The sequence below is a fragment of the Panthera pardus genome, unplaced genomic scaffold (assembly GCF_024362965.1).
Source record: "Panthera pardus isolate Hobbes unplaced genomic scaffold, ASM2436296v1 HiC_scaffold_27, whole genome shotgun sequence".
Taxonomy (NCBI): Eukaryota; Metazoa; Chordata; class Mammalia; order Carnivora; family Felidae; genus Panthera; species Panthera pardus.
In genome coordinates this window covers 106,939,504-106,966,963 of record NW_026526843.1, presented here as the reverse complement: position 1 = coordinate 106,966,963, position 27,460 = coordinate 106,939,504, and the positions used below count along the sequence as shown (strand labels likewise).

Here is a 27,460-nt window from a genome sequence, read left to right as displayed (position 1 = left end):
GACCTTCCTGAGGCTCCCAGACTCCCTGGTAGTGTGATCGTGTGTAAGTTACAGTAAAGAAAAGGAAAACTCCCGGGATGTCATTTACGGTTGGGCTCTGGAAAGCATTTGGGATTCTGCCACTTCCTGGCTCCCTGACTGCTGGCAAACCACATTCCTCTGAGGCTTAGTTTCTTATCTGGTGATCCTGTTGGATTAATTCAATGAGGTGCATCAACAGTCTTCCACACAGAGTTCAATAAATAACATCTGCTGTTGTTAATTTCATGAGCATTAAATTACCATTTTGAAAGCACTTGGCACTTAGTAGGTGCTTGAGAAATGTTAGATTCCTAGCCAATAAAAATTACAAATTTCATAAGAAAACTTTACCAGCATCATTAAAGTAAAATAGTGTGATGTAATTTTTTCTGGAAGTCTCAACATGCCCGTAAATAACACAGTTGATCTTAAAAGAAGCAAGCCTGGAGGTGGAAACAATAGGTTAGGACATTTGTGTGTATTCCCAGCTTTTATTGCCACATCTTGGTCATGACCTCAGACCTGGAAGGTCTCGATAATCTATTTGGTTCGTCAACAGATTGATTGGGGGAATGGGAGCTGTAAATCCCACTTGCAGAAAAAGAAAGAGAAAAGGGGTGAAAATGAGGAAAAGTGTCATGTTAGGCTGTTCTAGATCCTCTTCAGATGCCACTCTTTGTCATTTACACCACTTTGCCTTTCTTTTTTCTCCCCCCCCCCTCCTTAGGGGATTCTTTTTTTTTTTAATGTATGCTTATTTTTGAGAGAGAGAAAGAGACAGTGTGAGTGTGAGAGGGGCAGAGAGAGAGAGGGAGACACAGAATCTGAAGCAGACTCCAAGCTCTGAGCTGTCTGCACAGAGCGTGACACGGCGGTCAAACCCACAAACTCCAAGATCGTGACCTGAGCTGGGAAGTCAGAGGCTTAACTGACTGAGCCACCAAGGTGCCTCCTCCCTAGGGGATTCTTTATGACAGAAGGCTGTCTAAAGATTTCCAAGGACTTGAAGGGGAAAAAATGCAGCTTTATTTTCACTAACCTCTAATGGAACTTCAGCATTTTCTTTAATTATGAACTGTGTGTTATTGGGTGTGATACTGTTCCCAATGGAAATCTTTATTTTTCTGTATTAATATAGATGTTGCAAGTATCTTGGAATATTATCTACATACATCACCACTTCACAGTCATAGTGGTTCTTAGACCCAATGCTAGATCTTACTATTAAATGAGTTAATGAAGTAGCACATATATTATGATGTCAAACAGTAAATCAAATGTTTTGTTAACTGTTGCAGAATAACTGGTTTCTGTTGGAAACCTGTGTTTCTGATGCACTCAGAAACATTATTTTGTGAATGGTCTTTAGGTTTTAAGAGCCTGCCCAGGAGATGTATGGCACAAAAATGATTAAGAACCCCTGTCTGGGTAAACGTTGCTGGGGCAGGCCTCGAGAAAGTAGAGTTTCACTGAACTTCAGCCTTTTGATGCATCCTAATTCTAGGTGTTTAAAGAAGAGTTGGCTATTATGTAACCCCATAGGTCCATTCATACCCAAATCTCTGAACAGTCTACTGTCTTGAATCCCCAGGTAATGAGCACATTACCAACAGTTCATATGTTTATAAGGATATTAGATGAAACCAGAGATTTGTGTCTATGCCATACCTTGAGCTGATTACAATTTGGGCTTTATGCAGTTACCTATGCCACGGAATAAATGTTTTATAGATGAGATTATTAAGAGCTGTCACGTGCCTTTTACAAAAGCGGAGAGTTAAAGGTTGGCACCCAGCTAGAGATGGTACAGCTTTTGGTGTGGTGTAGTTAAAAATACTTACAAGCAATGCAAATGATTGAAGACAGTAATACACGAAGTAGAATCTTCATTCCAAGTACACAATACGTATTGTTTGAAAGAGCTTGCTTGTTAGCTGATCTTGAAGACACTTACTCTTGGTTGAACTGGGAAAGGTGGATGTAGAGGGGAACTTGAGATTGGGAGGTGCTGTGAATGAAGTTCCTAGGAAAAGACAGGATCCATGTAACTGGGCTTGGTTGGGAGGAAGGCACGAACATGTCTTGGGGAGAGGTGACAGGAATGAGATGGGCTGATGAACATGTTGAAATTCATTTGTGAGATTTTTGACTTGCAGCAGGAAATGCTAAGGTTCATGAGAAGTGGAGCTATAGCTTGGAAATGCTGTGCCTGCAAATACCAACTGGAAAAAGTAGTGGGGAAGCAGATGAGGGGCATTTGTGTTGTGTAAATATGAATTTACACATTATGAAGTTTCCTGCTAGTTAGCTTGAATGTTGTAGGAAGAAAGAGACATTTTACTTGAGAAGATTGTCGACTAAATTTAGGTTCTTTGGACTAAATATAAGTTCTTTGGCCTGACTGATGACACAGGATATGTGCCTCCTGAGAAAGGCCTCTGTACACCTACAGTGACACTTCTCAGCTTGCCCACACCCAGGCCCTGTCTTGCATGGTTGGTGTAAGTGTATTTTATTTGGCAGTTGTTCAGAAGGGTTGCATATTTTTGAAAAGCTACTTCCTGAAAGACGCTGACTGTTTGGAAAGGGAAGAAAAATCCTAGCTGTTTTGGTGGTAACAGTTCCGAGGTATACCCACGTGAGCTGTGGTGGTAATGATTCCTGAAGCTTCTCCAAGTTCCCACGTGTTCTTGCTGTTGGTTGCCACAAGCTGGAATGGGAATGGAGCTGAGAATATGGGATTGTGTAGGAACTTCCAGGGGTCATCCAGATTTCACAGCAGAAGCAGATGACTCAGATAGTCTGGGCCTTGAAACCCATGTGTTAAAGAAATGGGTCACATACCTTTACTAGACTCCTAATTGGTCAGTGGCAAAACTTAGGCACCAGAAAAATTAAAAAGTTGCTTGCATACAAAAATACATGCCATACTGAGTGGAAAATTTCAGCCTCGCATTTACACTCTCCCTGATGAGATGGCTTTAGCTGTACTCTCACCTTCAATTCAGAGAATATTTCAAATGCAGCTTGATGGTGTGGATGGGTTGAGCATCTTTAAGATGTGGCAAAATCCCCATTTCTCTACTAGTATACTACTAATGGGCACAATTTCTACTCATGGCTATAAAGTGAGCCTTTAACCATTCAAAAAAAAAAAATTCATAGGAATCTCACACTGAGAAGGGCCTAGTAGGCCAGGCACTTTATAGAGATGACTTTGTTTAATAATACCCTTAGTTGAACTCTCTAAACTGAACTGCCACCAGGTCTGTAAGCTGAGAGATTTACCTGCGTTTTGCAAAAGAGGAAACAAAAGCACTGAGCAGTACCATTAACCAGCCCAAGATCACATAGCTGATAAGCAGTGGAGCTGGGATTAGAATTCAGATGGTTTGACTCTTAGTGCCTGATAAACAGCTTGAAAACTAAGAAGGTGGTATTGTCCCATCTTACAGTTGTGAAAGCTGAGGCTTGGAGAGGTTATATATATATATAGCTGGTGACCTATAAAGTCAATACTGTCCAAAAGAAATGTAATGTGACTCACAAATTCAAGTCACGTGTAATTTTACATTTTTAAATGTTATTTATTTTTGAAAGAGAGCAAGCAGGGGAGGGGCAGAGAGAGAGGAGAGAGAGCATCCCAAGCAGGCTCCACACTGTCAAAGCGGAGCCCGATGTGGGGTTTGATCTCATGAACCATGAGATCATGACCTGAGCCCACATAAAGAGGCGCTTAACCAACTGAGCCACCCAGGTGCCCCGAATTTACATTTTTTAAAAATGTTTATTTATTTTTGAGAGAGAGACAGAGACAGAGTGGGGAGGGGCAGAGGGAATGAGACACAGAATCCAAAGCAGGTTTTAGACTCTGAGCTGTCAGCACAGAGCCTGACGCGGGGTTCGAATCCACAAACCGTGAGATCATGACCTGAGCCGAAGTTGGACGCTTAACCAACTGAACCACCCAGGTGCCCCCCAGCCCCAATTTTACATTTTTAAACAGCTGCCTTAAAAAGGAAAAAGGAAACAGGTGAAATTACATGATTCTATCTAAACCCACATAACCAAAGAATTATTCACAAGACATGTGACATTCTTTTGTTCTTAAGTCTTTGGAATTCGGTATGCTTCCTATACTTGAAACACATCTCCACATAGACCAGCCACATTTCAAGTGCTTAATACCAGCTTCTGTAGTGGATAGTGCTGCTCTAGAGAAGTGCTTCTCACTGATTGCTGCACACCAAGATCACAAGGGGGCCTAAAAACAGATCCCTGGGTCCCATCCTTAGGGGTTTTGATGTAATTGGTCTGGGGTATAGCCTGGCCTTCTGGATTTTTTAAGTTTGTTTGTTTATTTTAAGAGAGAGGGAGAGAGAGACTCCACAGCAGGCTCCTTGCTGTCAGCACAGAGCCCGACATGGGGGTTTGAACTCATGAACTGTGAGATTATGACCTGAGCTGAAATCAAGAGTCAGTCGCTCAATCGGCTGAGCCACTCAGGTGCCCCTGGCCTTCTGGATTTTTAACCACTCCCTTCCACCAGGTGATTTTATTATGGAGCCAAGTTTGAGAACCTTCTCAAGGGTGATAACCAGACCAACTGAGTCGAGAACTGTAGGCAATGTCCATTGGAGAAAGTTCTGTGAGTTTTCTGAACTGAGACCCATTCAAAACTACTGCTCTGGCAGCATGCTTTGCTAGGTGACATTAAAGAATGCCAGGCAATGCCCTAATTTATTAATTTCTCTCAATTTACATTTCCCAACCTTTTGGCCAAGTCCCAGGATAATGTGAGAAAAGAAAAGGGATTTCTTTTTTCTCTTGATGTACTCACTGGTCTGGATACACACCAGTGCAAATAAATTAAGACATAAAGTTCCTTTATTTTAATTGAAGTCAGACATGTTGGTGTCGGCCTGGAACCTCTGAACTGTGGAGCAGAGGAAGTTAGGGTTTAGAAGCTGCAGGTCATTGCCAGAATGAAAAATGTCTGGTGGGGAACCTGTGGGAAGTGCTGGGTGAGGAAAGCAGGCAATTGTGGCTCCTGCTGAGGTCTGAAGGCTGCACGGCCCACGGTGTGGCAGGACGTGTATGGAACTGCTCTTGCCAGAGGCCTCGTGTCTGCCTGCGCGCTCGGCCAAACCCGAGATGTGCGTGTGACACCCAATATTGAGGAATTAAAATGCCTCAACTCGCTCAGGGCTTCACTTGTCCTTCAAATGCTTTTGGAGTCTTTTGGAAAAATTTTTTATATTGCCCTTTTTTTATTTAAATCCACACAATCCTAAATTTCTGGACATCTTTATTATTTTTCATGATGAAAAATGCTGGGTCTGGGGCACCGGGGTGGCTCAATCGGTTAAGCATCTGGCTCCTGATTTTGGCTCAAGTCATGATCTCATTGTTCGTGAGTTCGAGCCCCACATCAGTCTCTGTGCTGACAGAGGGGAGCCTCTGTCTCCCCTCTCTTTCTGCCCCTCCCTGCTTCTCACTCTCTCCCAAAAATAAATAAGTGTTTAAATAGAAAAAAGAAAAATTCTGGGTATTCTGTAGTGGTAATGCTATAGTTATATGCAATTTTCTTACATTTATTTGACTTAAAATTTAGCAAGACAGCACACAAACACTGCTGAGGCTTACATAGCCTTAACTAAATTAATATCATATTTCAGTAAATAAAAATACTTTCAATTGTAAGATGCATCATTGCTTCATGCCAACAAAGACTAAGCCATCACACAATGCCTCCTTTTCACCTGAAATTTTTACTTGCTTGAAAGAGTTCTTTTAGACATTAATTTTTATCATATTATTCTTTTGCGTTAATTAAAAAGAAAAATGCAGGCAGAAGAGACTGGTTAGAGTAGTGCTAAAACTTCTTCACAGTCCTTTTGATTTCAAGTCATCAGTGCTTTGTTTTCTCACAAAACATTGTCTTCTTTCCATTAATAGCAGCAGTGATTCAGCGTTTCTGAAAAAAGTGCTCCCCAATTGTCTCAGCTGTTTTCCTCCAAGATTGCCTATTGGGATACGCAGTCAGTTTTTATTTCATGCCCGAATCATATGGAAATCTTTCTAAAGGCTTTTTAAGTGGCAGTTTACCGGCCATGCAACCAATTCATTTGAGATACCTACCGTAAGAGCTCCGAGATCAAGTTCCCACACGGCCGGGCGATGGCAACTACATCATGACTGTGCTTAGCTGACAGTTGTAAGATGGATTCCCATTTCAGACATGTTAAGATGTGAAAAAAAGTGTGCTTCTGAGAACTGATGAAATATGGCATATAAATTATATTTCCAATAATCCAGGCTCCCCAACTGCTTGTCACATCCACCTTGTTTATGTACTTTCAACAATATTCAGTGAGGAGCATCTGGGTGGCTCAGTCAGTCAGGTGCCTGACTTCGGCTCAGGTCATGATCTCGTCGTCTGTGGGTTGGGGCCCCGCATCGGGCTCTGTGCTGACAGCTCAGAGCCTGGAGCCTGCTTCCGATTCTATTTCCCTCGCTCTCTGCCTCTCCCCTGCTCATGCTCTCTCTGTCTCTCGCTCTCTCCTTCTGTCTCTCTCAAAAATAAACACTAAAAAAGGTTTAAAAACAATTAACAATACTCAGTGACATTGGCATGCTGTTCCCTCGTCTGCACTCCTCGGTCTTCATGTACACCACTTCCTTCTTCCCCTCTCGTGTGCAGCTACAAAGCTGGACTTTAACGCTATTCTTCCCAGCCTTTAATGTGTACATAAATCACCTGGGAATTTTTTTAAAAAGTGAAGATTCTGATTTCGTAGGTCTGAGAAGGGACCCAAGAGTCTGCATTTCTGAGAAGTTCTCAGGTGTTGGCCACACTGCGGGTCTAGGGACCACGTGTTGAGTAGCCAGGCTTTACTGTGTCTAAGGACACAGCACGCGACTGAAGAAATTCAGTACATCTCCAGAGTGCATGGGTGGTTTTGTTTTTCCTCCATTCATACTATCATTTTGATGAAAACCTATATAGTACAAATGTCATTATATTGGGTAAATACAAAGATTTGTTGTACATACAGGGTGTTTGTATGTACTGTTTTATGATTCAAGGAGAGCAATTTCTTTCCCTTAGTTTGTTTTCTGAAAGATATGTTCATTTTGTTTTCCCTTGCCTTCCTCCTCAAAAAACTTGGGCAACTTGAATTTATTAGGAAATCTGCATGTAATTGCAGATTAATAACCTAACCATTAATACCACATTAGTTCATTGTGATTAATAGCATCTCTCTGAATGCTTAATGAATTAGTAATGATGGACTATTTGCTTTAAAGTGTCAAGGGAACATTCCATGTAAAAAGGCACTACCCATAACAGGAAAATTAATTATATGTTGGCTGGAGAATAGCATGTCACAAATAAGAAATGTTTGTTTGGAAAGGCTCACTGGTGTTCATAGTTATACAGTGAGAGGTATTTTTAAAACATGTATGGACCTTTTAATTTAGAAAACTAGAAGGGGATTTGATTTTCATCAGTAGTTTAGATGGGTGTGGGCACTGATATTTCTGAGAGAAACCCATATGGATGTGTGCCAGTATGCTCTCAAGTTTGCTTCCTATGGTGGTCACTTAGATGAAGTTCCAAATGGAACCAGTTCTACTACCTGCTGTCTATTCTGAATTCGTAAGTTCACTTCCCCAAGGCCCAAACTGTTCTTGTTACTAATTTTATTCTGTTAGCCTATCATTTGTTTTCTCTTTGGTTCCTCACTCTAATTTGGTGCTGTTGGCCTTCATTGTTTATTTCTGTCTTTGCCCTACATCCGAGGAAGCGAAGGTCAGGGAAATTATGTGACTTGCCCAAACCAATCCAGCCATATAATTTGTCCCCCACAGATTATGGGTCTAACATTTCAAATGTCTCCAATTTTAACCCAGGTGGAAAGAGCTGCATGAGCAGAGGCTTTGTCCAGCTGGTGACTTTGAGGAAACCCAAGAAGCCCAGTGTGATTGGAGCTCAGAGCTGGAAGGGAAAAAGGGACAAAAGACAGGACTGGAGAAAGGAGGGGCCAGAGCATGTGGGCCTCTTAGCCTGTGTAAAGATTTTCCCCTCTGTCGTTGGGCCCGGGGAGCCATTTGTAAATGTCATGTTGAGGGGTGTGATGGGTTTTGCCAGAGCACACTGGCTGCATGTGGAGAATGATACTGGAGGAAGGAGTGGATGTATGGAGATCAGTTCAGAAGGCCCCATCATGCTGTCCTCTTGTCTAGCTTGGGATCCAGGTGAAGGTAGAGATGTCTTCCTTGTTACAGAAAACTCCAAGCATCATTGGGGATTATTTTCTCTGTGTTCTCCTCAGGTCAGCGTGATGGGTCCTTGTCTCTTCTCTGTAGCCCCTGGTTTCTTTGAACTTGGAAATGTACTTTGCCAAACACCTCCAGTCCCCCAGCAGAATCTGCTGCAGAAGCCACGCGGCAGCAGCTGGTGGGCATGGAAGTTTTCTGTCTTCCTGCCAGCCCTTCTGCCCCTTTGTCTTGTGCCCAACGTGTTGTTGCTTCCCTTCTTTGGGACAGAGCGGGGAAGAGAGCCTGGTTCCTAATCCCTCACTGTTAGAAATGCCATCTAAGGAGGATGGTTTTTCTTCACCACACACTGTAGTTTGAATGGCCGGGAATAGAGCCTCTGCTACTCTTACCTCCTCATGGAAGGTGGGAGTGAAGACAGGGTTTGGTTGGGAAGTGGCTTTTGAAAGCTATGTTTACAGTGTTTTTGATGCCACTTTCACAGATGAGGGAGGAGTTGTGAAGTCTGGGGCTCAGATTTTTCGGGATTTAAGGGACGTGGTATTTATCCCACTCTTTTTTGCAGTAGGGTGTGGTATAAGTGAGAGTTAAAAATAGATGTCCTGTATTTTTTTCACTTTGGAAGTTTTCCTGGCATCGTGTAGTTTTTTTTTTTTTTTTTTCTCTTGAACCAGTGAATCAACCCTCACCTCAAACCCCTGTTGCATTTCACCTTTTAGAAAGGAACTTTTAAAGCTGGACTTTGCAGAACTGAGAAACTAAGTTGGACCTAAATGGGCCAATACGAGGAGAGTGTCTCTGGAACAAAACAGAGTAGTACTGTCCTTGAAGAATGTTGACGCTTAATTAAGATGGAGTTGTGGAGTGAGGGAATCAGCAGTGACTTTGGGTGGGATGGGGAATGGAGGAGGAGGGCCTGTGGGCTGGTGATGTTTTCTGGGATCACAGACATTAAGAAGGACTGGTGATAATTGTCAACTATACCTCAGTAAAGTTGGGGTAAGTAAAGGAGGTCTGGTAAGCGCTATTGCTTTTTAAAGCATGTTCCCTCAACCTGTAACATGGACATAACCTGAAAATTTGTTAGAAATGCAAATTTTTGGGCCATACCCCAGACCTACTATATTAGTCTGGGGGAAGACCCAGCACTTGGTGTTTTAATAAGCCCTTCCAGTGATTCTGATGCAGGTTCAAGTTTGGACACTACTGGTTTAGACTAGGGCATAATGTGAAGTCACACCTTAGGGACCAGCTAATTTTGTCCTGCCCTAACCTCACCAGGCCTCCCACCCCTGGGTAGGTACCTCAGGAGTGCGTCTCCTTGCTCACAGATGTGGTCACAGGGCAAAGTGGGTAGATGGCTCAGCCCAGAGTCAGTCCACCACTGCAAAAACATGTCTCCATGTAACCAGGGAAGGCCTTTCTTCCGGTCAAGGTCAAGAGATCTGTTCAGGTCTATGAGGGCATTGCTGCCTCTGGATTACACGCTTGGAGGCCTTGTTCTCACATGCAAAAGCAACATGTGGAGTTTTACTGGGCACCTGATGGTTGAGTGAACAGGAGTTAGAGACCTAAGCCCAGATCAAAGCTCTAACCTTTCCTGCCTGAGTTTCCTTGGACAGGTTCTTAGGGTCTTGTTACAAGCAGAATGGGATCAGTGATACATGCTTTTGAAGGTTGGTGGGAGATTAATTGAGGTTGTATACAATACACCTAGCACAGAGCTGGTGCTTAATAAATGAATGCTGTCACCACTGGGTCCTTGGATGTCTCAGGACTGCTCGGGAAGGACCCCTGGAGGGGTTATATAACCATACATGGCCTTTTCCTTCTAATGTTAAGATAGTAGAAATAGGTAGGACAAAATATATAATTAGGGTTTTTACTATGGGAAAAAAAACTGAAGATGGATTTTAGTGACTTTAAATTCACACAGGCCTTACATTGAATTATCTGCTAAGGTACAAATGATCTAAATAGGAAAGCTATTTTTAGGAGTTAAAATATCATATTGGCAGATACATTGTAATTCTGTGCTGTCAAAGAGTAATGTTAAAATTTATTTTAAATTATCTTGAAGTACAACCCTGCTAAGTGTACTCCTCATAAATTCACTTACAAGTGAACATAATAAAAGAGTTACCTTCTATTATACTTTTGTAATGTCTGAATTGATTTCATTATGGGCAAAGAGGTCTTTTGTATTAAATGGGGAGTATTTTTATGTTGTTTGGTAAGCCCTGCTTTAGATGGATGAGTTTAGAGGGTTTTAGTGCCCCTCAATTAATCCCTGCCTCTTCTTCTTAAGCTGACACCAATCAACAATTATAATTTATAAGATGATCATAAAAAATGAACGGAGAAAAGGATTCTGACAGCTTCTCTCCCTATGTTTAGATGGGAGTTTCCCAGAAGAATGAGAAATATCAGTTCCTACTGTCTTTTCAGTGTGTCAGAAAGACTCAGGTAATCCCATGCTTGACTGGCTGTGGGCGGAGGAACTGCCAGGTAGAGTGTCGCACCGCTCGTGTGCAAACATGAGGGTTATGGGATCCACAGACCATGACTTCGTCAACTTGAATTTTATTTTTTAATGAGAGTAACAATGGGCTTTGCAAGTCGATTTAGACTCTCCAGGTCCACCTGCATAAGAGCTGAATGCCCATGCAGTGTGGGTTAGAAAAATGAAATTTCTCAAGTACGGTCAATAAACTGAGGAGCCTGGAAGCCAAATTGAAGTCTGTAGCCTGGAAAATCAACAAGGACTAAAAATAGTAAGATTAGAGGCGACATTCAACTATGGGCCATCCTAAGGTGGTTTTTAAGTACCACCAAACGGGAAACCAGGCCATGATATGATAGGTTTAAAAATACATACGTTTCTAAAGAGCATTCTGGTTGTTACCTAGGTGTGGAAGGGCATACCTTTCCTTAAGTGTGGATTTGACCTTTCAAAGTTTTGACTTTTCCTATTTTTTCTTTAACTAGAATTAAGAGGATACTCCCCCTGATTTCTAAGGGAGAAATGTTGGCGTAATCAATCATGAGATTGAGAATTCACATGGATGGCATGTAACCTGAAGATTGAGAATGCAGTTACTGTTTGCTTTTAAGCAAATCAGGCAGACAGCTTTGCTCTCTTAGCAAGTAGCTAGACACATAGACGGATTGCAGGGTTGGGAGAAAGAACACAAAGGAGCATGTTTTGACAGAGTTCCAGTGCTCTTGAGCCATCTCATTCAAATGGCATCAGCTCAGCACTGAGGTTCTTGGTAGGTATTTGCTGATAGGCCTAAAACTTTGTGCATGTGAAATTTTTGAAAATGATACTAGGTGAAAGGTCCTAAATATTGAAGAAACTTCAAATGACTGGCCTGGGCTGCATGCGACTGTTTTGAGCTCTTGACTTACCAGGTCTTCAGGAGTCTTGTCCTTTGTGGAGAATTCTCTTTCCCAGTTCCAGAGCCCTCAATAAAGGCCTTGTCTCAGCAGGAGAAGTGAGTTGAATGAGTAGAATTGGTCGTCCTGTGTCAACTTGTTAACTTAAAGGAAGTTGAATGCCAACCAAGTATTTTCCCTCAGATGGAAGACCAGGGAAGTGGAAATGTATGATTAAGCTGAGACCATTGGTATGATGAAACTTAGGCACCCTAAAAACTCGTGTTCATGAAAACTGATGAATGAAATCTTGGATTGCATTGTATGGTACAGACGCTGGGATGTGAGAAAAGGAGATTATAGATGTTCGTGTAATCAGGACATTGCTGATTATACCCAGCAATAATAAATAAAGTCCAACTTCTCACAGTTCCTTTTCTGTTGGATGAACAACTCTCAGACTTAATTAACCTTTTTGGAAATTCAACTTTGCAAATGTGGACTGAGCACCAACCATGCCAAGCAGTAGGTCCTGGGTGCTGCAGGATGAATGTGACACAGCCCCTGCCCCACAGAGACTACTCAATTTAATGGAGAATAGCCACCATTAATGCTAATTTTATGCACCGAAATTACTTCGTATGTGAAAATACTTGGGGCCCTATGACCAAAAATAGCTTCCTCATTAAAATTGTCCCTTTAGTTGTCCCCTGTGAAGCCAGGCTTGTGTTACAAAGGCATGCCTGTTCACACCGTGGGCAGAAACCAGTGCTACGTGGACTGTAGATCTAAACATGAAACAATAAGGATTCTTAAAAAGGCATAGAATATTGTCATGATCTTGGGGCAGGCAAAGGTTTCTTAAGTGAGACACAAAATACACTAACCGTACACAGAAAAAATAGGGAACTTGGACTGTATTAAAAGAAAGCATTTTCCTTCATTACATGATGCCATTAAGAAAATGAAGCCTGATTGGAGCGCTTGGGTGGCTTAGTTGGTTGAGTGTTCAACTCTTGATTTCAGCTCCCGTCATGATCCCAGAGTCATGGGATCGAGCCCTGTGTCGGGGTCTGCACTGAACGTGGAGCCTGCTTGTGATGCTATCTCTCTCTGCCCCTCTCCCCTACTTGCACTCTCTCTCTCTCTCTCTCTCTCTCTCTAAAATAAAAAATAAAAATAAAGAAAAACAAAGCTAATTGGGAGATTTTTCAATACAAATATTCAACAAAGGACTTGGTGTAGAATATATGAAGAAATTCTACAAATCAGTAAAAGATAGATTACCCAATAAAAGGGGACATAGACTTGAGTAAGCACTTCCCCAAAGAGGATATTTGTTGTCTTGATCAGAAGTAGTGACTGGAAGGGAGCCCAAGGGACTTTTGGGGCTCTGGTTGTTACATTGGTTAGAAGGGTGTGTTTACTGTGTGAAAATCCTTCAAATTATGATCAATGTAGTTTTCTTGTATGTATGTTATAGTTTCATTAGAAATGTATATATCAGAAAAATGCCTTGTTGTTTAAGAGGAATGTGAGCAAAATATTTTTATGGGTTAACACTGACTGTGGAATATCCCTCATCATGGAGCATTGCCTCTACTGTGGAAGCAAAGCAAGCATGGACTGTGGGGCTCTGCGAGGTGGCTAGGGCTGCTACAGTTTGTAAAACAGTCCTGCACATGGAGCAGCAGTGTCTTGCATTATAGCATGTGGCCTTTGGCTACCATTATCCTAAGAGGGGAGGAGGAAAAAACATTTATGGAAAAGCACAAGAAACAAGCTTGATTACAGTTTTGTAAATGGCTGACTCGGCCTGTAATCTTGTTTAAGCCACCATTGGTTGATCACGTAGGTGTCTGCCCGTTGATATTGGGAGTTTCTTTGCATTAAAATGTTTGATCTTCACCACACTCCTGGGAGGTAGGCACTATTATCTTTCAAATTTGCAGTTGAAGAAATTGAGGCTTAGATTAAATAACTTGCCCGGTTCCAGCTAGAAAGAAGCAGCAAGCTGAAACCAGAAACCACTTTGGTGTGATTTGAAAGCCCACCCACTTGACATGTCTATTTGTCTTTTTTTGAAAAAACAATTTTACTTGATTAAGATTAATGAGAAGAAAAGATACGTAATGTGTGTTATGTTCAAATTTGATCAGAAGCGCTTTGAAACCAGCTTTAAAGTCTGAGGTGTGTTGCACTGTAGGTTTTTATGAACTGGAGTTTCACTTTTCTGTCATAACATGGTTAAGGATGCACGCAAGGGGGTGAGGATTGAGAAATCATTTGAGAAACAACTTCGATTATGATGGAATGCCCTTGTATGGGTGACCCATGAGTCCTTCTCAGTGCTTTAGGGACATTTTAATAACCTGAGTAAGTGCCATTGATAGGCAGCCTTTGTTTTCTGCTCATTAATGACTCTCCAGGCTAGACTTTATTCCTCTTACCACTAATTCAAATACAGAGATACATAAAATGAATGCTGCCAACTGATTGCCATGCTATTGTCTTAATATCATTGCTCTCCTGCCTGCTTGGGCATGAGGTGGAGAGGAGAAGGGAAGGTGTGTGACAGGTAACCTGTGATAGCTACATTTGTTTTAAAAGCCACATTCTGGGGGCGCCTGGGTGGCTCAGTCAATTCAGTGGCCGACTCTTGATTTCAGCTTAGGTCATGATCTCACAGTTGTGAGATCAAACCCTGCATCGGGCTCTGCATGGACAATGTGGAGCCTGCTTGGGATTCTCTCTCTCTACCCCTCATGCACATGCATGCCTGTTCACTCTTAAAGTAAATAAACTTAAAAAGTATTTAAAAGCCATATTCCAGTACAGAAACCAGAATTTTAACACGTACAGGCATACCTCACTTTATAACAGTTCCTTTGTTGGGCTGGGCAGAGCTTGCATTTTTAAAAAACTTGCAGGGTTGCCACAAACCTTCATCAAGCAAGTCTCTTTGGTGCCATTTTTCCAACAGCATTTGCTTACTTTGAGTCTTTGCGTCACATTTTGGTAATTCTTGAAATATTTCAAACCTATTCATTACTCTTAGATTTGTTATGGTGATCTGTGACCAGTGAGCTTTGATGTTATCATTGTAATTGTTTGGGGGCATCACAAACCATATAAGATGGCAAACTTAATTGATAAATGTTGTATGTGTTCTGGTTGCTCCACTAATTGGCTGTCCGCCCATCTTGTTCCGTCTCCTCAGGCCTCCTTATTCCAAGACATAGCAATATTGAAATCAGGCCAGTTAATAACTCTACAGTGGCCTGTTAAGTGTTCAAATGAAAGGAAGAATCCTATGTCTCTCACTTTCAATCAAAAGCTAGAAATGATTAAACTTAGTGAGGAAGGTGTGTTGAAAGCTAGGCCTCTTGCACCAAACAGGTAGCCAAGTTGTGAATGCAGAGGATACATTCCTGAAGGAAATGATAAGTGTTCCTCCAGTGAACACACAAATGATAAGAAGGCCAAACAGCCTTATTACTGATATGGAGAAAGTTTGATAGAAAATCAAACCAGCCACAATATAGACACCCTAAGCCAAAGCCTAATGCAGAGTGAGGACCTAACTCCCTTCAATTCTATGAAGACTGAGAGGCGAGGAAGCTGCTGGAGAAAAGTTGGAAACTAGCAGAGGTTGGTTCATGAGATTTGAGGAAAGAACCTATAAAACATTGTTCCATAAAACAAGGTGAAGCTGCGTTATCCAGATACCTAAGTTATCCAGAAGATGCAGCTAAGATAATTCATGAAGATGACTGCACTAAACACATTTTCAATGTACATGGAATAGCCTTATTTGGAAGTAGATGCCATCCTGGACTTGCATAGCTAGAGAGGAGAAGTCAATACCTGGCTTCAAAGCTTCAAAGGATAGGCTGTGACTCTCTTCTTAGGGGCTAATGTAGCTGGTGACTAAGTAGAAGCCATTGCTCATTTGCCGTTCTGAAAATCCTAAGGCCCTTAAAGATTATGCTAAATCTACACTGCCTGTACTCTCTAAATAGAACAGCAAAGCCTAGATGACAGCACATCTGTTCACAACATAGTTTAGTGAGTATTTTAAACCCACTGTTGAGACCTATAGCTTAGAAAAAAATATGACTGCTCATTGACAGTATACCTGTTTACCCAAGAACTCTGATGGAGATATACAGTGAGATTAGTGTTGTTTTCATGTCTCGTAACACGACATCCACTCTGCAGCCCATGGATCAAGGAGTCATTGTGACTTTTAAGTCTTATCATTTAAGAAGTAAGTTTCATAAGGCTATAGCCGCTGTAGAAAGTGATCCCTGTGATGGATCTAGGAACAGTAAATAGAAAACCTCCTGGAAAGGATTCACCATTCTAGATGACATTAAGAACATTCATGATTCATGGGAAGAGGTCAAAATGTCAACATTCACAGGAGTCTGAAAAGAAGCTGATTCCAACCATTCAAGATTTCAGGGGAGGAAGTAATTTCTAATGTGGTGGAAATCACAAGAGAAGTAGAAGAGAAAGTGGAGCCTGAAGGTGTGACTGAATTGCTGCCATCTCATGATCAAACTTGAATAGATGGGGAGTTCTTTCTTATGAATGAGCAGAGAAAGTGGTTTCTTGAGATGGAATCTACTCCTGGCAAAGACACTGTGAAGATCATTGAATTGACAACCAAGGATTTAGAATATTACATTAACTTAGTTGATAGAGCAGCAGCAGGATTTCAGAGGATTGACTCTAGTTTTGGAAGAAGTTGTGCTGTGGATAAAATGCCATCAAACAGCATCATATGCCTCAGAGAAATCATTCCTGAAAGGAAGTGTCAATCTAGGTGGCATACTTAATTGTCTTATTTTAAGAAATTACCACAGCCACCCTAGCCTTCAGCAGCCACCACCCTGATCTGTCAGCAGCCCTCAACATGGAGGCAGGGGCCTCCACCAACAAAAAAATTGTAACTTGTTAAAAGCTCACATGATGGTTAGCATTTTGTAGCAAGCAAGTATTTTTAATTAAGGTATTACATTCTTTTTTAAAGACATGATGCTATTGTTGAAGTGCCTGGGTGGCTCAGTTGGTTGAGTGTCTGACTCTTGATTTTGGCTCAGGTCAGGATCCCAGGCTCATGGGATTGAGCCCCACATTGGCTCTGTGCTGATTGTGGAGACTGCTTAAGATTCTCTCTCTCCCTTCCCCTGTCTTCCCTCCCTTTTCTCCCCTAGCCTCTCTCCCTGCTGACGTTCTCTCTGTCTCCAAAAAAAACCGTAATGCTATTGCACACTTAACAGACTACAGTATAGTATAAACATAACTTTTATATGCACTGGGAAGCCAAAAAATTAATTTGACTTGCTTTATTGCAATATTCAGTTTATTGCAATAGTCTGCGACTGAACCCACAGTATCTCTGGGATATGCCTGAACATATTATTGATATTTGTGCCTAGTTAGGGTTTTGGGAATGCCCTACTTAGCGTTACACGTCCTCTTTCTCCCTTCTTGTGATACACAGACTGCCTTGGGTGCACACTCAGGCATATGTTTAATGCTTTGAATTCTTTTGCTCCCGTGGCTTGTTTTTGGTCCTAAGGGCATTCTTGTTTGCAATCTGTGGAGTGTTTATAGCATCGGAATAACATCATGTCCTTAAATGGAATTTGGATTAGTTACTTTCAAATGTGTCTCCCTAAAAGTCCAATGACTGTGGAAGTAATACAATGGAAAGGCACATGATCTGATTTGAATAGAAAGATATGTGGGTATGGTTTTAGAGCTTTATGTTTATTAAAAAAACAAATCTCTCTTCTTTATCCTTGGGGCTAGGTATCCTGCTTTTATTGCTATGATAACACACAAGAAAGAAACATGACACAAGTTGAAATAATTGAAAACGCCCACATCCAACTCAATGTATTTTTTTTGAATCCATGTAATTAATGTGGACTTGTTTGACGTACAGGTGCTCATAAAAAACTGGACAGGAGCTCTGGATTGCTTTTTTTCCCCATAAAGGTAGAACTTCTTTTTTTATTGTTTATTTATCTTTGAGAGAGAGCACGTGAACATGTAGGGGAGGAGCAGAGAGAGAGAGAGAGAGAGAGACAGAGAGGGAGACACCGAATCCCAAGCAGGCTCCAGGCTCTGAGCTGTGAGCACAGAGCCCGACGTGGGTCTTGAACCTACAAACCATCAAATCACAACCTGAGCTGAAGTCAGACACTCAACCGACTGAGCCACCCAGGTGCCCTCAGAAAGGTAGAACTTCTAGTTTAGAAGTAAAGATTCCTCTTCAGGTAATACGTAATTACTTGTTAATTTGATGAGCACTCTACATTGTGTCTTGAAGCTATTCAGAGTACTTTGGGAGCATCTGTTGTGCCATCATTTGGAGGCAGCTAAGTTGCTTCAGAAATAAACTCCAAATGCCTTGACAACGGCAGTTTGATGCTTGATGTAGGCAGTAACACGGTGCTGCATGGGGATTCTTCGTCTTGGCTTCATGTAGGAAAATTAATACTCTCAAGTGCATCCAAGGTGTGTTTTGGGGAAGAGGGTAGTTTTTTTTTGAGTCTTGGCTTTCCTCCTCTATTTAATAGTGACAGCTGTCATTTTTCACCTTCAGAAAAAAGCGTCACTAATTTTATAAATAGCAAATCATTTTTTGGGTGGGCTCAGGTCTATGCTGGCAACCATTTTATACACATGACCTCATTTAAATGGCCAGGACTTTGCATGTATAAATGGACAAGTTTTCAGGCAATTTGGGTAGGCTTTCCAATCTCGCCTCTCCATTTCCTGTCTAAACAACTTCTTTCATGTCCACAGCATGTTTATGCAACACTGAATAAAACTTCTAATGGGAAATTTCTTCCAGGTGACCTCCATGAGAGGCTGGGCTATGGAGAAATCTTAAGAAACCCGACTCTGATGAAATTGCCTCCTTTGAGAATATTACTCGGTGCAGAAACAAGGAACAGAATTCAGTTATTTTTAGTTCTTGAATAAATGAATTCTGTTTCCTTTTGTGTAGGTAGCAGAAAACATTAACCCCTGCAGCAGGTCCAGTTTCAGTTAGAAATTGAACTTTTGGATTCTGTGAATTAGGAGAACCTTGGAAAAGAGAATGTTAAATTTTATTTTTTATTTGAACCTCAAGCAACTTGGACTCGGTTCTGCCATCTGTGTATCTTTTATAGATGTGTCTTTTACAGGGCTGTCTGCCTTTACATTTAATTTTCTGGAGGCTGGGACTGTGGTTATCAGATGACCTCTAACTCGGCACCATGTGTGGGTGGATACTAACGAATCCTTTCTCCACCTTCCTAGCACTTTTGGAGAAATCTATCAGTAGAAGGCGGGACACCGAAGCCATACAGAAAGCCAAAATCCTTTATTCATCTTGCATGAATGAGAGTAAGTAATAAAGACAATAAAATATTTACCACCCTCTTCTTCACAGACTCTCTTAATGTTTAAAGATATTATTTAAGGAAAAAGAGAACTACTAAGAATTCGATTAATGTTTAAAAGTGTTGTTTGAGGAAAGGAACAATTTTCAGAGACTGGATTTTGACTCTCCCGTCCTTAATGTTCTGTTGGTAGCTTGATGGAGAAAATAGGAAAATAATTTTATTTCTATGGCTTGGATTCTTTAGGTATCAAGTACTCCATGAGAAACTTGGGTAGGGTCAGAAGGGCAGACCCCATTGTATGTGGTGCAGAAATAAGAATCCAGAGGCCAGGTCTGGTCTGAGAAGGAGCCTGGGAGAGAGAGTATTTGGGAGTGTTGCTATATCCCATAGAACCTTACAGGGGCCCAAGAAAATCCAGATTCCCAGGTGGGCCGGGCCCCTTCTGCTTTTCCATCAGTCTAACAGGCATCTCAGGTGGGTGTGTTAGGCCTGTGTTGGCATCTTGGGTCTGATTGGAATTAAGGTGACACTTGTCATTTTATCTGGTGTGCTTTCTCAAGACCACTGCAGGGAGAAACCAGTGCCAGTGGGAAGTGTGTTAACTTGTTTAGGATTTGAGATATTATTTGGTGAGGTAGAAGAGGGCAGTAAAAGATGACAAAGGAGCCTTGAGGCATTAATTCATGCATACTGGGGAGGAATTGGTTTTACCAAGCAGTTTCCTTTACCTAGGGTGGTTCCGTAGTTTTCCAAAATATTCTCAGCCTAATATCGCTCATTGGGCTGTAGTGAGCCCATCTTTTATTGTCAGAAATTTCAGCAGGCTCCCTAGTCTGCTCTCCTGGCAAGAACCCCAAGTTTAGGCAGTGACACTGAAGTGTGAATCAGAGGTAGTTCTGTCTCTGTGGCCGTGCTCAGTCTACCACACCTCCCTCGAACAGCTGAAATGCTAAGTTGGGACCTTACGGGAATTTTCTCTTGAGAAGATACACTTGCCTTTTAGTTTGGTGAGCCTGTTTGCAATTCTAACTCTTCTTTCATATCTGTTCCCTTTCAGAAGCGATCGAAAGAGCAGATGCCAAACCATTGCTCCACATCCTGCGGCATTCACCTTTCCGCTGGCCTGTGCTCGAGTCTAATATTGGTCCTGAGGGAGTGTGGTCAGAGAGAAAGTTCAGTCTTTTGCATACCCTTGCAACATTTCGTGGTCAGTACAGCAATTCTGTGTTCATCCGACTGTATGTGTCCCCTGATGACAAGGCATCCAACGAACATATCTTGAAGGTATAGTGAGCACTTGTTCATCCCGTTTGTTCAGTTCATGGTTAGCCTTTTGGGGTGTGTTTCCAGGGAACGAGAATCCTAGCACCTTACTGAAATGATCAGATAACAATTCTGTTAATCATTAGGATCTATAATATTCCCCTTCATCCCAGATTTGTGGAGTGTAAATGAGGAACAAATCAGTTTTGTCTGCCTTTCAGGAAGCTTGTGGATGAGTTTCAAGTCATCTCTGATCTGGCCCTCAAATCTCTACTCTGAGCATGTGTGGGCCTCCTAAATTCCAGTGGGGAGCAGGCTGCAAAGACTTTGTGAACTCTGCTCCTCCCCTCACCTCATCCTTCCCTTGACAAAGGAGAACACATACCACGAGACTTTGTTCTCCTTTCCCTAACATATTCTTGCAGGCACATCTAAAATTTCATTGTCAAGTTCATCCTGATTCTCCCTTCCTTCATTTAAAAAGGAAGAAAAACTTGTTCTAAGTGTTTGCATTTTCTGTTAGGAGAGTAAGCATTTCTCCCATGAAGGAATGGGCCATGCAGACATACCTTGAGGTGCATTATTATATTGGTAAAATTGGGACTGTCTGAAAACTACCAACAAAGACTCATCAGTAAAACAGCCTGGCAAGGATTCAAATAACATTTCTTAAATTGTTTTGTGTTTTGATCCTGTTAAATGTTTTACTTCCACAGCTACTTGGACTAATAATGAAAATTTTACTGAATCACTGATTATTTTCCTCCCAGTTCTGTCCTTTGTCAAACCAGAAAATATTGGTGATATAATGATGATCAAATTGTAGAAGTATAAAACCTTTAGAGTATATTACCCTCTTTTGTTGCAAGTCAGCTTTTAAAAATCTACGCCCTACAGTTTTGTTTTTGTTTTTGTTTTTTTATACCAAGGGGCTGGCATTTTTTTTTTCCTGTGAAGGACCAGATAGTAAATATTTTAGGCTCTGTGGGCCATATGGTCTCTGTCTCACCTACTCAGTTCTGCTGTTGCATCTGGGAAAGCAGCCATAGACACTACATACATGAATGGGTGTGGTTGTATGACAGGCTGGCCAGCACGCTGTGGTCTGCCCAGCTATAGTTTAGACCATGGAAGTCTCAGTAAATCTCTAGTCACTGGCAGAATTACCATCTACTCAGGAGGAAATTCTTAGTTCCAGAGACAGCTGTACTTCCGTGCTGGGTGAAGGAACAGGAACATGGCACCGACACACATGCTAATGCTGTCCGGATAAGATGTGATATGCAAGACTCAAGGCAAAACGATGTTACATAACGGTCCAGTTGACCTGTGTTATGCTAATAGATTCCTTGCTTAAAAAACAAACAAACCAGGTTTTAAGGCTGTCATTCTTCATTGCAGAACTGTTATGATATCCTTTCAAATACCATAAGTATTTTGAAGTTAGATGGAGACTTTCAAACTTAAATTTCTGCACTCTGTTGGGTGATAGAAGATCTTGACTCACACACATAAAAGTAATTACAAATGGTAACCATTTCATTTTTCACCAGTTTCTGGACCTAGTCTAAGAATTTATTTCCTTAGGCATTTTACTATGGAAAATAATACAAAAATAAAAAGGATAGTACAACAAACCCCCATGTACTCATCAACCCAGCTTCAACAACTGGCAGCTTTTGGCTCTTCTTGTTTTATCCTAACCTTTTCTTTTGTGGGGGAGGCTGGAGCATTTTATAGCAAATCCAAAATTAATATCATTGCACTGGTAAATCAGTGTTTATAGAATGGAAGGACTATTATCACAAAGTAATCATGATTCCATAATTAACATCTAACAACTAGTTAATTTTCAGTTTTCCTGAAATGTCTCAAACATGTCCTTTAAAAAAATTAAACAGTTGGTCTTTGAGTCAGGTTCCAAATAGGAATCTCATGTGCATTTGGTTGATGTGTCAATTTTCATCAACATTGTAGATCTGACCGATTTCAGGGTAAACTAATAGTTGATGAGGGAAAATTATAGGAGAATCACAGCTTTAAAATGCAGGAGAAAGAATAAAATTAGAAAGTTACTGTTTTAAAACCTTTCTAATGAGAATAAAGGATCAAGGCAGCTATCATCAATAGCAGCTTAGAACCATTAGGTCAGTGGTTGATGGGGGAATTCATGGTAGATCACACTGACATCAAATGAACCCAAACATCAACAGTAGCCTTGCTAAAAGTGGGGCAACCAGATTTTGTATGCCTTCCGATACTGGGCACTGGGAAGCATACACCATCACCCATGATGTCTTGCCAAAGGAAAAGAAAAAAAAATGAACTTGGATCTAATCAGGCCTCTAGTTTTAATACCAGCTTACAAGAAACATGGAGAATAGAGGAACATGGTAACCAATTTTTAACAGCTTGCCTTGCATAGTTAATATTCAATTAAATGGATCTTGGAAACACTGGACTGTCAATGAATAGACTAGTCTCCAGATATGAGTAGGCACTCATGGACTTCACTACTGCTCTCTTTTGCCAAGATGGTAACTTGTTCCAAACTGATGTGTTTGACCATGGCTTGGTATTTGAATGCAGCGTTCATTTGCTTTAGTTGTGTCCCCGTTTGTACCATTTTGTGTGAATAGTCGCACACTTGAATTAACAAAATAGAGCTGCAGTCTCTGTAATTGTAACACCGTTAAAAGAAGTTCAAGCTTGTGTCTAGATATGGTAGAAGAACCTCTCTTCTAAAACCCAATGAACCTGACAACAAAAATTAGTGTATCGGTAGCTTCCAGTGTTGTAGAATTTCCAAGTGTTGATTTTATTAGAAATAGTTAAAACTATAAAAAATTTGATTAAATATTTGGAGCCTCTGGAGCACTTTTTAAAAAAATTTTATTTATTTGAGAGAAACAGAGACCGTGTGAGTGGGGGAGGGTCAGAGAGCAAGGGAGAGAGGATCCGAAGCAGCCTCCATGCTGCCAGTGCAGAGCCCAGTGTGGGGCTCGAACTCATGAAACTGTGAGATCATGACCTGAGCAGAAACCTAGAGTCAGATGCTTAACTGACTGAGCCACTCAGGCGTCCCTTAAAGTTTGTTTATTTTTCAGAGAGAGAGAAAGTGCAAGCAGGGGAGGGGCAGAGAGAGAGGGAGAGAGAGAATCCCAAGCAGGCTCCACACTGTCCATGCAGAGCCCGATGTAGGGCTCAAACCCATGAACTCTGAGATCATGACCTGAGCCAAAGTCAGATGCTTAACCAATTGAGCCACCCAGGTGCACTGCCCACCCCCTCCACTGGAGCATCTTTTACATTTTGTGGAACATAGTTTGAAAACCACTAGGGTAGTGGAAAAAAGTGTAGGCTTTGTGGTTAAAGAGATTGAAGTTCATGGTTTGGCTTTGTGATTTACTCAGTGAATATCTGTGCACACTGCTTCACCTGAGTCTCATTTTCCCCATGAGTATTGACAGGTGAATTAGAACGTACTTTTCACTGTCACTGTGATGTTTAAATAAGGTGAATTATGTGAGAGTTTACAAGATGGATACTGACACACAGTAGCACATGACAAGAGGTATCCTTAAAGTGTGACGAGACAGCTGGTCAGAACCATTTGGAGAACCACTTGGCTCTCTTCATTTTTGGTACCCAGCCTACCTCTCAGATCTCGAGTTCACGTATGCAAGAAATAGACAATTTCCATTGGTCTCATCTCTGACTGAGCTCCCATGCCACCTTGTAGTTGGAAACAGAACCAGTCTGGGCATTTCTCCAACCTTCTGGTTGCCCCATTTCTTAGCCTTTTCCTGGGCCAGTAGGAGATCCTCCACTCATCAGGTACCTGGTTCTGAGAAGAAACCCATTATCTCAGCCCACATGGGCCCTTCCAGTGTGCTGCTGTGTTGCCAGAGCCCTGGGCCTCCCATTCTGCGATCCTACAATTTTTTAGGGGCAGTGACTGCCCGCTCTGCTCATGACCAGCTTGGACTTCTCTGGCTGCCTAGGAGATCTCTGCTCTGGGAGAAGTCTCTTACCTCAAAGTCTCCTCTCTCGATGTACTTAGAGTTCTTTTACCATCACATACTATATTTGTCAATGTTTTTAGCTTTTCTAATACCATAAACCCATGGGGCTAAGAAAAAGGGCTCATTTTGGGAAGGCACAGCACTGTGGCAATATCTTTGGGTGAAGAAAGAAAGCACGTTTCCAGTGGGCAGAAGTATCCCCATGCCAAGGACGGACAGTTGGGTGTGCTACAATCCAGAGTGGTCCTCTGTAAAGCTCCCCCATGGCGAGATGGCACAGGATTTACCACAGCCTGAAATGGGAGAAAGGAAATACAAAAATATAGGAAACAACAGAAGTCAAAGCTCCAAAACATACCTTGCTACATGTGTTTGGGTTTATTTTACGTAAGGAGAGAATAAGAATGAGGATTTAAAGGACAATAAAAGACTTGAATATGTATGCTCCTGAAAGAATGTTTGGAAGACCATGGTTGTCTCAGTATTTGTTACTGAAACAGTGACTTAAAGTCCTCATTAGTCAGTGGCCTGCTTTTGTCTGACTTTTAGCAAAATCTGTAAGGATGACAAGGAGAGACCCTCCTGGAAATGAATTTTTTTCTATTTGCTTTGTATTTTCTTTTTCCTAAATCATAATCTGTCAGACGTTTCTTTTTGTGTTACTGCTTTCTTTCCTAAACTGAGGTTTGTTGCAGTTGGAGAAACAAAGTTCATCTTTCAGTTCAATATATCGGATTTCCTAAACATGTATTTTATTTTCTACTTGGGCTATTCAGATCATTTGTGAATGCAAGGATTAACAAACCTCCAATAACACAGTGTCCTGATGTTGGTCTCTTGAGAAAGTCTTTTGCCTCAAGAGTTCATATGCTTCTGAAGTGATTTAGTTGACAGACCTTAAACTGTTTGGTGTATTGAAAACGTTCCCTAGAAACTATAACAGTGTGAACGTTTAAAAAATGTCCAGTAACTTTAATTGAATCATCTAAACTTTTATAATAAGCAGATTTAACTTCATTTCATCAGAGGGAAGCTTTGGCTTTCTTGATATCATTTCCTGAGTTTCCTTTCCTATGTGACTGAAGCTCAAAAGACTGCTCCACCTTGTCCAGATCTAATTGAAAGCCAAAGCATCTTAATCATAATATTGTGTTTCACGATCCTGGCTCACTTAATTTTTGGAAGAAATGGTGGTAGATTGGGAATTTCAGTAGGATGAAGCCAGTCTGGCTTATGACTTGGTTGTTTGGGGCCAATTAGACAAGAAGATTGAACACAGCAATTTGAGGATTTTAGTAATACATGCAGACAAGATGGATGTTATGAAAACCTCTTTTTTTCCCCCTTGAAACAAGAGCAATGTTTTTCCTTGAATTTTTCATAACATCACTAACTCTTAACTTGGCCTTTGCAGAATTTGTTGCATATGAAGGAGATTTTTATGGAAAACTATGATCCTCTGCAGATTTTATGTATTAAAAAAAGAAAATATTTGAGATTGTAGAAAAATGAAGAACAACTAGAATCGATAGATAAAAACAGTGTACAGTAATATAAACTAATGATATGTGCCTGTAGGATCCAGTTTTTATTCAGATGCTACTAATTTTTGATTTGTTATTTAGATTTTCTATCTTCTTAATTTGGCTTAATTTTTTTCTGTGTGAATTATATAAATTAGAAAATCTGCTGTTGGGATCTATTTTATTCAGTCTTTAGGTAGTTGCTAAAACTCAAGAAAGAATAGCCATAGATTGAGAGGAGGTTCTGGAACTTAAAAAATATTTATTTTTAAATTTATATACAGTGAAATTAACTATCTGTGATGCACACGTCTATAAATTTTGGCAAACGCATAGTCATGTAATCACCACCATGGTCAGAAAACAGAACAGTTCCGTCACCCCCAACAAAATTACCTCATGGTGCCCATTTGTAGTCAACCATTTTCCTCATCCTTACACCCTCTTCTCTGTTCCTGTAGTTTTGCCTTTTTCAGAATGTGATTAAAAGTTGCCTGTGTTGTTGCATGTGTCAGTAGTTCATTCCCTTGTATGGCTGAGTAGTGTTTTCTGGTGTATCACCCTTTATTCATTCACCAGTTGAAGAACATTTGGGTTGTTTACAGTTTGGGGCAATTATGAACAGAGTTGCATGCAGGTTTTTGTGTGAGCAGAAGTTTTTATTTCTCTTGGGAACATACCTAGGAGTGAGGTTGCAGGGTCATAAATAAGTGTCTGCTTAATTTTATAAGAAACTATTGAACTGGTTTCTAAAGTGGCTCTGCATTTTGCATTCCCACCAGCATTGTGTGAGTGATCCAGTTTTCCCCCATCCTGGACAGTTTTTACGTTAGCAGGTTGTTTGTGGGCTCTTTTGTTTTTGCCGTTCTAATGATGTATAGTGATGTTTTACTGTTTATTACTTACATTTTCCTAATTAGTAGTGATGTTGAGCATCTTCTCATGCAGTTACTTTCCATCTTCATACGTTCTTTGGTGAATTGTCTGTTCAGATCTTTTGCTTGCTTTTAAATTGGTTTTTTTTTTTCTTACTGTTACATTTTGAGGGCTCTTTATATACAAGTCCTTTTTCATATATGTGATTTTCAAATATTTTGTCTCTGACTGTAGCTCGTCTTTTTATTCTCCTGACGGTGTCTTTAACAGAGCAAAATTTTTTAATGTTGATGCAGTCCAACTTACTTTTTCTTCTGTGGATCGTGATTTTAGTTGTCATGTCTAATAACTCTTTGTTTAACCCTAAGTCACAAAGATTTGCCCCTATGTTATCTTCTAGAAGTTTCATAGTTTTGGGTTTTACATTTAAGTCTATGATCCATTTTGAGTTAGTTTTTAAGATGTGAGGTATGGATCAAGGTTCATTTTTTTGCTTTACAAATTGATGTCCACTTGTTGTAGCACATTCTTTGAAAACGCTGTCTGTCCCTTTTGATTGCCTTTAAGTGCTGAAGGTGTTTAATTCAAGAAATTATGCTCTACTTTTCCATAACAACTCTGGTTGTTAAAGTTGTCTGATTATTATTTGTATTTTTATCATCTATCCTAAACTTTCCAG

The 27,460-nt window shown here is 40.9% G+C and overlaps 1 protein-coding gene across 2 annotated transcripts in view; it reads left to right on the top strand.

Moving 5' to 3' along the window:
- The window catches only part of PHEX (phosphate regulating endopeptidase X-linked), a 229,879-nt gene that overhangs the window by 24,048 nt on the left and 178,371 nt on the right, over positions 1-27,460 (top strand). For both annotated transcript variants that reach the window (XM_019433558.2, XM_019433557.2), the window contains exons 4-5: positions 19,009-19,095; positions 20,152-20,378. In XM_019433558.2, the coding sequence (XP_019289103.1) occupies positions 19,009-19,095; positions 20,152-20,378 (314 nt within the window). The remainder of the gene's footprint in view (positions 1-19,008; positions 19,096-20,151; positions 20,379-27,460) is intronic.